This window comes from Lolium perenne, chromosome 2, assembly GCF_019359855.2.
Source record: "Lolium perenne isolate Kyuss_39 chromosome 2, Kyuss_2.0, whole genome shotgun sequence".
NCBI classification, from domain to species: Eukaryota; Viridiplantae; Streptophyta; class Magnoliopsida; order Poales; family Poaceae; genus Lolium; species Lolium perenne.
Window position 1 is genome coordinate 293,332,246 of NC_067245.2, and position 11,544 is coordinate 293,343,789.

The 11,544-nt window shown below is 43.7% G+C and overlaps 1 protein-coding gene across 1 annotated transcript; it reads left to right on the forward strand.

Moving 5' to 3' along the window:
- Nucleotides 1-2,423: 2,423 nt before the first annotated feature.
- LOC127336231 (acyclic sesquiterpene synthase) lies at nucleotides 2,424-4,521 on the forward strand (the record flags this gene model as incomplete). The annotated part of the gene is made up of 4 exons (XM_051363026.2): nucleotides 2,424-2,620; nucleotides 2,719-2,860; nucleotides 2,960-3,205; nucleotides 3,894-4,521. Coding segments are annotated over 4 exons (921 nt in total), but the record flags the coding sequence as incomplete, so codon positions are not given.
- Between the last annotated feature and the right edge of the window lie 7,023 nt (nucleotides 4,522-11,544).

Sequence of the window (11,544 nt, forward strand, 5' to 3'; positions counted from 1 at the left end):
AGTTTGGGACCAGGGGTCCAAACATCTCATGAATTCATGTGAGACAAGTTTAAATGAAGTATAAGACTTCACACACTTTAACTTTAATAGTTTTGGACAATATCAACTAGTTAAACTAGTCAAAATATCCATTAATTAAACTAGGGCATGATCATGCAAAGTGACCACACCATTTTATTGCATAAACAATTAGTGTAAGTCAAATGTGAGCTATTAGAGTTGGAACTAACTTAATATCTATTTTGGTTGATTTTTAAGAATTATTTGAATAGGGAAAAGTCCCTGTCTTGTTATTTTTGTCACATTAATTCTACAAGGAATCTGGCCATGGGGCCAGTGGCATGTTGTAGAGAATTTCAGTGGCTTTCTAACAACATAAAATTCACTAAATTTGGTTTAGCCAATTTGAAATGGTTGAATTTCAAAGTTTGGGCAGTATTGAAATTCATTTGAATTAATTAAACTCAGTTTGAACTAAAAGGGCCGGCGGGAAACTAACTGGGCCGAAACGGTTTGAAAAAGGAAGAAACGGCCCAGCAACGCATCCAGTGCGCGCGGGCCTGCTGACAGGGTGGGGGCCACCCGTCAGTCTCTCTTAAAACCCGAAACGGTAAGTTTCAACGTGGGACGTAGGATTAGATCGGGATCGGACGGCGCTGGTGCGTCGTCTTCTCCGGCGAGAGGCAGAGAGGTTGGCGGCGAGGGTAGGGGGTCGGAGAGCTCACCGCGGCTCCAGCTAGGGTTGGCAGTGTGCGCGGTGAAGGTGTAGACGACGGCGAGTCGACTGGTACCGGCGGCAACTCCTGGATCGGCTTCAATCGGCGGCGAGCTTCCGCGGCGTCCGTTGGCAGTGAGGTGGCGATTGGGTGGCTACGGCGGCGAATGTTGATGGTGGAGTGGCTCAGGCGGTCGAGTGAGATGAGGGGAGTGTGCTGGTGTGCTCAATTCGACGAACGGAGCTCTCCTTTTATAGGCGAGCGAGTGACCGTGAGGGCTGCGGCGAGGTCGACATGCTCGCGGCGATTCCGGCGAGTGGTTGGGCTAGGCGAGGGCGCTGTCGGGTTCTCCTCTTCCAGGCGAAGCTATGGGTGGTGTTGGCTTGGTCGGGGGACGTCTGGTTTGGTCGCATTTCTTCCACGACGGCCGCGGCGCGTACGGGAACAAGTCGTCGTCTCCGGCGCCGGCGGTCACGGGTTGGGGCTGGGCGCGTGTCTGGCGCGGCTGAGGTGTCACGGCGGTGTGCTTGGCAAAGACAGGGGGTCCAGGGTGTGAGCGGAGTGGCTGCGCGGCGCGTGGCCAGTGCGCGTCCATGGCGCGCATGGTTGCGACGCGAGCGGCATCCAGGGCAGGTTTGGGCGCGCATCGTCCGGGCGTTGTCGAGCTCCTCCTCGACCAGGGCGGTGCTAGGCGGCACTAGGGAGGTGCGGTGGCGATCAAGGGCACGGTGGCCAGGGCGGAAAGTGAAGGAGGAGAGGGGGAGGTGGTCGGGCTCGGGACATGGCCGGCATGGCCATGCCCTAGTTGCTCTCCTCCTCTCCTTAGCCTTACTATACACCAATTAGGGTTTAAGGGGACCAGGGAACCAAATGGGGCAGGTTAGGGTAGATGGGGTGGAGTAGATTCACTATTTGCAAATAGTGCAAATAGTGCCATATTTGGAAAATTGCAAATTTGTCCAAATTTGAATTAATTCAAAAGGTGCAAGTTTTTGAAATGTGAGTGTTGAGATAAGTTGTATTTGACCAGAGATGAGTAGAGGTGGTGGTGGAAAAAGTAGAATTCAAGAATTGCAAAAATTGACAAGTGTGAGATTGTTCCACTTGTTAAAATGTTGCAACTTTGGATGAGAATAGCTAATGATCAAAGATGAATTTGGCATGGTGATCTTCATCAAAGTTGTTCACCTTGATGTTGACTTTGAAATGGTGCAAAGAGTTAGCAAGAATTGGTTTGGGAAAATTGAATTGCAGGGGCTCAAAGTGGTGATCAGACTATAAATTTCAGTTTTGACCATTATCATATGTGAGTGGGAAATGTGTTTGAATTTCATTTGAACTGTGAAATTTTGATTCCAAAAGTTGTAATAAGTGTTTAATAACATTATCCAACTAATGGTGAAGACCAAATAGGTCTAGGGTCAAGATTTACAAAAATGCCATAGGGCATATGTGGGGGTTTTTAGGGTTTTGCATTTTATTATATTTTCTTCCTCTTTGATTTATTTGGTTGGTGATCTTCATATGATCACACGAGGGTTTTAGAGTATAGCAAATACAAGTAGAAGCAATCATCATGGCATATCACTCAAATGCACAAGTCCTATGCAGGGTACTATATGCAAAAAAAAGAAAAGTTTTTGTTGGTTTGAAATTTTGCTTTCTGGAATTCTCTAACTTTCTTTTTATTGAAATTTGGGGTGTTACATAGACCAGCTACAATTTGCAAGACAGAAGCAGGCATATTGCTACCTCTCTGCTTCTGGCACCATGTTCACTCCGGAACTATCTGAAGCTCGCATTTCATTTGCCAAAACTTCCGTTCTCATAACTATTGTTGATGACTTCTTCGATGTCGCGGGATCAACAGAAGAAATAGAAAATCTGATATCATTAGTCGAAAAGTATAGTTCCTTATCTTGATCTCTTTGGCTGCTTTTTGTTAGGTGCTTGTTTCTTGTGCACTTGTTAACAAGTTGTCTGGCTTGCTTTGTTGTCTTAGGTGGGATGAGCACCAAGAACTTCAATTTTACTCTGAGAGTGTAGAAATATTATTTTTTGCTATCTATACTACAGTGAATCAGCTCGGGGAAAGCGCTTCTGCGCTACAAAACCGTGATGTTAGGAAGCACATGATAGAATTGGTGAGTTCCATATATGATCCCATCATTATGAATTGTATCATGTTATGTATTGCATGTTGAAATTCATGATTTTTATAATGAGTTAAATTGCATCTGTAGTGGATAGAAACATTGAGGTCCATGTCAGCTGAGGCAGAATGGGTGACGAGTCAGTATGTGCCGACAATCAATGAGTACATGACAAATGCAAATCTCTCATATGGACTGGGGCCTATTATACCCGCGTCATTGTACTTTGTCGGGCAAGAGCTTTCGGAGTCGGTTGTCAGAGATCAAGAGTACAATGAATTAATCAGGCTAATGAACATCTGTTGTCGTCTCCTGAATGACATTCAAGGATATGAGGTACGTATATGAATCGTTTTATGACAAAATGATTGTATCCTTGTAAACTGCGTTCAAACACATAAACATTTGTTGTAGCTATTAAGAAATATGATTCTGTTTGATGTTATAGCAAGTTATTTCACATATCATTACACGTAAATTATCTTTCTAGCATGTAGCATATTTAAGTCTAGTGGACTATAAGTTCCGAGAAAATGGTTTAAAATTTTCAATGGTTGAGGCCATAGAAATAAATTTCACGTTAAGAAAAAGAAGACCAACGCAACTTATTTTGTTGGATTTTAGATTAAAAATGGTGCATCAAATTTGTTTTTATAGTCGCTGAACAAATACCTCTTTTGGGTCGTAGTATAATTTCAGCTACATATGGAACTGTAGCGAAACATATGCATTATTGTTTGCCAAAAAACTGTAGCAGTCTTTGATGATATATATTTTATTAAATTAAGGGGATACATTTACAAGCAGGGAGGGTAAATATACGTCCAAATAATACTCAAATATATGCATTATGGTCTATGGTATCCAGTCACACAAACAGGATGGTATATATACATACATATAATACCCATAGGCCTTTTGTGTTGAATTATCAAAGAGTAAGAAAACAATAATACTGACCATTCTTGTTTAAACTCGTATGTATTTTTTGGAGATTATGACATCTTTTTACCAAATCCTGCAGAGGGAGGGCAGCCAGGGAAAAGTGAATAGTGTCTCACTACTTGTTCTTCACAGTGGTGGTTTCATGTCCTCAGAATCAGCTAAAAAGACGATTGAGGAGTATATAGCTTCATGTCGGAAAGACTTGCTGAGGTTGGTTCTAAAGGAAGACAGTGCTGTTCCTAGGCCATGCAAGGAGGTGTTTTGGAAGATGTGCAAGATAAATCACTTGTTCTACTCTCAGACTGATGGATATAGCTCTCAAAAAGAAATGGTTGGTGCAGTGAATGCCGTTATCTACGAGCCTCTCAAACTCCAAACTAGCGATCCATCTTTGACTGTTAAATCAGAACACTAAGGGTTCCTAAAGGATCACAAGCTTTCCTTGATAGATAAATAAATATGATCTGGTGCAGTATAAATGCCCTGTCTAACTATGCCGCGGTGCAGAAGGAACTAAAATTAGTTAGGTGGAGATGTGAAGCCTCGAGATGAAGGAAGAGTTGTCCCATGTATAGGTCCAGTTTCTTGTGTAACAGCTGTGCCCAGTCTCGGCGATGTACTTGTTCATAGTGAATTTTGATATATTAATGGGGAAGACTGAAAGATGTGGCAGTTGCATGTTCTCTATAAACGGTGTAATATATTTCCCTTACAAGTCTTGATTGTTCCGTGATCAGTTGACAAGCTCTGCTGTATCTTGTTCTTGCTTGTTCTGTCTGATTTTTCACAAAGATTTCTTGTATTTATTTCCTCCTACAATCCTAGTTGTCATCTTCACTTGTGATCTGCAGGTGCTTATATGATTCTGCTATGTGCTAAAGCAGTTATGCTTAATCAGACTGCTAACTTGTTAACGAAAACAAATTGTGCAGAACAAGATGAAAGTTAAAGGGAAAACGAGCAGCATCCTGAAGAGCAGAGTATGAGTCGGACTGTAGTACTCATGAAAACCGCAGTGCATTGTGGCCTTAATAATACGATTGAATCGACAAAGTCGCTCATCGATCAATCTGCAGTCTCTTTGTGCCCAAGATTCGATAATGAGGAGCAAATGTGGGTAGTCACATACTTGGGTCGCTGGTGAGGATGGTGGAGGCGCCCAGCCTGGTCATCTGCCAGTAGGAGGCGTGGGCAAGCACGGTGTCCGGCTGGGAGCAGACGCCGGCGGCCTGGATGGACTAGTATTCAGCGGAGCGCCGGAGCCGCAAGCGTCGTCCATGGCCGGGCCCGCACCGTCATCGACCGAGGCAGCGGCGGCATTAATCGGGAGTTGGGGAGCGGCTCAGAGGAGGAGCGGCATCTCCAACAGCCCCTCTCTTGCATCCGTGCACGAGGGGATTCCCAAATAGAGCTGAGCTGCGGCGGCGCATGCCTGGAGTACCGTGGTTGCCGGAGGCGGGGACGGAGGCTTAGCAGGGGACCGGCGGCGCGGTATTTTTTTTCCTCTTACAAATCTGACCTTTCACAAAACTAACATTTTCGCATTTTCGCAAAACTAATGCATCATCTTAGGCTAGCCTTAGTGCTAGTATCATAACTAGATCATGCATAGCCTCACCAAAAATGCTGATGTGGCAGGTAATTATGGATGAGAGAGAAGATTAGACTATCATAGATTAGATACCGTATCATAGCGCACATCACGAGAAAAGTTAATATCAAATAAATCTTGTACACAAATTTGTATTGGGATTCTACAAATCAATTAATATAGTAAAACTATGATACAAGTCTATGATATTATTCATTATGAATCTAGTATCATACAAAAGTATCATATGCATGATACTATTATATGATACTACCCACTATGGTCAGCCTTAGCATCCAAATTGAGGTTCAGATTTCGAAATAGTTTGTCGATGAATTGATGAGGCATTAATTTTGCCCCAAGGTTATATTTGTCAAAAAAAAACCTTGGTTAAAAGGGAGGTGAGAGATCGGGACAAGGATACACGATTCCGAACTTGATAGCGGATATAATATAGGATATGGTATGCTAAATTGCCTGTAGATATCCGTATCTCAAAATTATTTTGAATTATCCAATGGTCTTATCCGAACAATCTAATTTTGATCCAAAATATTAAAGCTAATAGAACATGTGTAGTAGTTAATGAGCTGCCGAGTTCGTCCATTAAACAATAGCTCATGTATATAGTCATTCTATCGAACATGACCGTTTTTTTTAACTTGTTTAATCAATCAATTTTGTTGTATGGTTTACGAACTTATTTGTGCGTGTATATATCTGATTAATTTTTTTTGCGAGTCACCTTTGTTTCTGCTCCGAGGCTTGTCTCATATTCCTGGCGTTGAATCAGTAACTAGGATTGGATGCACAAGGTTGTGTATACTCCATTGACGGAGTGATTGTTCAATAGGATTGGATGTACTCTTGTTCAGCGCTCTTAAGTACATTCAGGCTATAGCCTCGCTCGGGTTGGTTGTACTCACCACTCACCATTTCACCAAGGAAATGTCAAATACACTTCGGATGGAACATTATTCCAAACTGCAGCTCGACGTCGCAACATGTGTGCTTGAAAAGTAAGACCCACGTACACGGCCCTTGATTAGAGCCACAGATGTCAAGCCAAAATCCAGCTTCTATATTGTGGTGACCGGTAACATATACGGAGTACTGCGGAAAAATAAGGCACACATGTTGACCGGTACCATCTATAGAATTTGTGGTGAAGGTCCAGCTTAGATACTCACACTTGACTGTGTACTTTCGTACAGTATGTGGTGACTCATGGCGATAAGTCCCGCGCAACTTCGTAGTGACTAGTGAGATATAACTGCGCAGAAGTAACACATGTGCATTGACTAACAACAGCTCAAGATTTGTTCCTAATCAGGAACCAAATCTTGAATTTCAATTGTTACCTCTGTTCCTAAATGTAAAGCATTTTGACAAACGAAATTTAGCTTTCCAAAACTTCTGTAATAATGATTCATTTATAATCTGTTTTGGAGGAGAATTTTCATTTTTCATCCACCCAAATCTCTTCTGATAAATCCTTTCATCTTTTCTTTCATATGGTGCTAATACTTTTTACTATAATTCTTGTAGCTTTCTTATCCTAACAGAGTTATAAAAATCTTGTGCGCCTATTCATAAGAATGGAGGTAATAGGACTATGGTTTGGAAATATCGCGCATCAACAAACATTGTGATGAGGACATCCCTACTACACCATTACCTCCGTCACTGATAAATGAAGATGAACCTGCTGTGAAGCTCAAATCCAATGAAGTTCGGATTGGACCAATTACAAGGGCTCGTGCGAAGCTACTTAAACAACAGGTGAACTTGTTTCTAAACGGTACTTTGATTGATGAGAACTTTATACTGCCTAAGTCCTATTACTTATGTATCATCAGGTATCAAGAAGAGACGAGCATCGCACGAGGAGGAGAGGAGAAGCTGGACATGAAGACGGACGTCAAGATGGACGTGAAGCTGGACATGGAGCTGGACATGAAGATATCTCATGGACGCGCGAGGGAGGAGCGGGAGGCATGCGCGAGAGGAGAAGAAGACGTCCAGGCCGGTCCAGCACCCGGTTGGACCGGCCGCCAGACCGGCCAGCCCGGTCCCTAGCCCGGTTGACCGGGCCCCAACCGGATGCGATGCTCGTACCGGATCAAAACCGGAAAACCTCGCAACTTCCCGGTTGCCGCCCGGTTGACCGGACGCCAGACCGGCCGATCCGGTCCCTGGCCCGGTTGACCGCATTCCAGACCGGATTCGTCCGAGTCTGTCTCGACCAGATCTATTCTGGGTCGGTTATTTTTGTATCTTTTCGACCAGAACTCGTCCCGGACGCCTATATAAGTGCCCAGGACGCCCCCCTAGCTGCTTTAGACCACGTTTAAGATAAACCCTAGTTCTTAGTTGTTTGCTCTAGCAAAACTATTGAATCCCTACACCATATTGCTTGATATTGTGTAGATCCTGAAAAAGTCTTGTGTGATCTGCTGTTCCATTGGGAATTAGATGGTTGCAACTTACCGCTTCGTGGTCGGCGGCTACGTGCGCAAATGTGTGGAGTTGCGAATATCTTGCAGGGTTGAGAGCTGTTGCATTGGCGACAGGGACCAATCGAGAGATCTCGTTGCGTCATACAAGTTATCCTTCACTACATCGTCGTGTCTCTCCGCTGCCATCACCCTGTGATCATCATCACCACCGTTGCTTACTGATAAGATCGGGCCACCCCTTATCATCTTGGTATCAGATTTCCAGTTTTCCTCGGTAAGTCATCCACAATCCACCCCATAGTTGAGTTGTGAGTGTTTTCCTATCCAGAAAAAGTCATAAAAAGTTAGGGTTAGGGTTTGCCATAGCCTTAGATTGCACTAATTTCAGTTTTAGTTGCTTTTCGTAGTTGTTTTTGCGTATATTTTCTTTCCATCTAGTATTTTTAGGGTTTGAGTTTACTCTATCATCTTTGTCGTCTAGTGTCAGTTTTTGTTACTCCGAGTCCATATAGCGTACAGTGTGCTTGTTCCCCACCATAGACACAGCCTTTCGATATGAGTGACTAGGAACTTCCCCAGAAGAGACTAGTTTTACCGCTCGACAGGCTGCTCGTTAGGTTATCGGTGCTTTGCATATTTCTGTTGGCCGTGTTATCAAGGAGTTGTGTCAGAAAATCAAAAAAAAAAGAGAAAATTGAAAAGAAGCAAAAAGAGCTACATAGCTGTGTGTGTTCTACAAATAGAAAATCCAACAAGAAAAGTGAAGTGCTAGTTGTTTCAAGTGAAGGCCTAAATTTTACTTTACGGCACCCGTAGTTGAGCAATCTTGTGCCTGTCTCGTTAAGCTTTGCTAGCGTCTCTCTTGTGCATTGCAACCTTTTCCCACAAATAGTTGCATTGCCCCATTATATCGCCTTGTGTGAGTATCATTGGTTGTCTACGGTCAGCGCTAGAGCTTGTTATTGGTGCAAATAGGTAGCCTACCTACAGCCCCACATATACCCTGCTTTGTCGTGTGATTTATTCTTATACCCTTGATATTCGCTTCGCTACATCTGTGCACTAGTTGTTACTACAAGTGGTAAGCAACACTAATTTACTTTGGAACGGTAAGATCTCCTTTTCTTATCAGTTTTGAGTGAGTTGTGAGAGTACCACCATATATTTTTGATTTAGTGCACTAATCTACTAACCATGTCTGCTAGTGATCATAGAATTGTTAACCAGGAAAACAAGAGTGCTGCAGATATTATCACATGGAGGGAGTATGAGGTTCTTCGTAATGAGATGCGACGTGAATTCCGCGCTCAGGACGAGGTGCTTAATGGGAAGATTGATGAGATTTCCCAAAAGTCGGATGCTACTCATGTGACCGTCACTACAATGCAAGATCAAATGACGGATGTACAACGCAATCTTGCTGATTTGCGCTTAGCTGTTGAGAATTTGACCGCGCAACGACATCAAGAAGATGACGATGATCCTGAGCTTCAAGATGACGCACACAATGCTCGTGATGCGCCACGTGGTAATCGTGCTCGCGGTTGGGTTCCACTTGGCCGCAATGGTCGTGGACAAGATGAGGAAGATGGTTTGGGTAAGCCCAAATTTACTATACCCAAGTTTGAAGGAGGAGCTGATGTTGAAGAATACCTCACTTGGGAGCTCAAGATTGAGAAGTTGTGGAGCTTACATCCATATTATACTGACGATCGGAAGATCAAGCTTGCTTCTTCTGAATTTTATGGCTATGCTTTGCGTTGGTGGGATGCTTTTGTTCGTAACCGTGAAGAAGATCGTGAGCAGCCTATACGCACATGGCGTGCCATGACGGAGGCGATGACTTCTCTCTTTGTGCCTACAAATTACTTGCGGAATATATATGATAAGCTGACTTTATTGCGACAAGGTGTGAAGACTGTGGATGAATACTACATGGAGATGGAGATGCTTATGCAGCGTGGCCGTGTCCGTGAGTCTCTCGAGATGACAATGCAGCGTTTTCTCAATGGATTGAAGTATGATATCAAAGGCATTGTTCGTCACTACAGCTACACCAATATGAATCAATTGTTACATCATGCAAGAGAAGCTGAATCACAGTTGGCTGACGAAGCAAAGATCAAAGGTCGAGCTACAGGAGCTGGGCGTTTCACACCCCGCGCGGCCCCTTCTATGGCGCCGGCGCCTTCGACGCGCTCCGTCCCTCCACCTAGTAAGCCGGTCTCCAGTGTGTCTAACACAAAGAAGTCCGAATATGCTGCAAGTACGAGTGGCTCTAATGTGTCTACTGCGCGTAACCGTGACATGCTTTGTCATACATGTGGTGGCAAGGGTCACTTCAAGAGAGATTGTCCTAACCGCAAAGTCATGGTTATCAATGAGGACAATGAGTACGAGACTGGAGATGATGTTGATCCTAATGCTCCAGAAGATGATGATTATGACAATGATGGTGAAGATGCATATCCGTCTGATGCTCACACCATTGTTGTGTCGCAGCGTGCTCTTAATGTGTTGCCTAGTGCATCTACTCAGCGCTGCAATTTGTTCCAAACAAAGGCTTTAGTTGGTCCTGACAAGGCTTGCAAGGTCATTATTGATGGCGGGAGTTGCCGCAATTTAACAAGCAAGGAGTTGTGTACCAAGCTGAAGTTGAAGTATCTACCGCACCCGCATCCATACTATATTCAGTGGTTGAGCGACAATGGTGAGATGAAGGTAAACCACATGGTGCGTGTTGAGTTTGCTATTGGACCGTATAAGGATTGCATTGATTTTGATGTCGTTCCTATGACGGTATGTCACTCATCTTGTTGGGTCGGCCTTGGCTCTATGACCGTTCTGTGCAACATAATGGCCGTGCCAATACATATCACTTGGAGTTCAAGGGCAAGAAAATCAATTTACAGCAAATGACACCACAGCAAATTGTCAATGAGTCTCGTCAAAAAGTTGAAGTTAACTTGGAGGATGCTTCTTTAGATAGGCGAGAGAATTGTAATGTTGTGAGTGATATAACGAAAAGTGAGAGAGTGAATTCCTTAGTCTCATTAGCCACCAGAGAAGACATGAGAGAATTTAGTGAGGATCCTACAGCCATGCCTCTTGTGCTCTTGTACAGGGGTACGGTTTTGGTTTCTAACGACACGACCCCTCTTCCTCTTGGTGTTTCTAATGTTTTGCAGGAATTTGGCGACGTGTTTCCGGATGAGGTACCCACAGGACTTCCACCATTGCGAGGTATTGAGCATCAAATCGACTTGATCCCCGGAGCTTCGCTACCCAATCGGGCACCATATAGAACGAACCCCGAAGAGACGAAGGAGATACAGAAGCAAGTACAAGCGCTACTCGACAAAGGTTATATCCGCATAATCCTTAGTCCTTGTGTTGTTCCTGTTATTCTTGTTTCTAAGAAAGATGGTACATGGCGTATGTGCGTAGATTGTAGAGCTATAAACAATATCACTATTCGATATCGTCACCCTATTCCCCGTTTAGAGGATATGCTAGATGAATTGAGTGGTGCTGCTGTGTTCTCTAAAATTGATTTGCGTAGTGGTTATCATCAAATTAGGATGAAAGAAGGGGATGAGTGGAAAACCGCCTTTAAAACAAAATTTGGTTTATATGAGTGGTTAGTAATGCCTTTTGGTTTGACTAATGCACCTAGCACT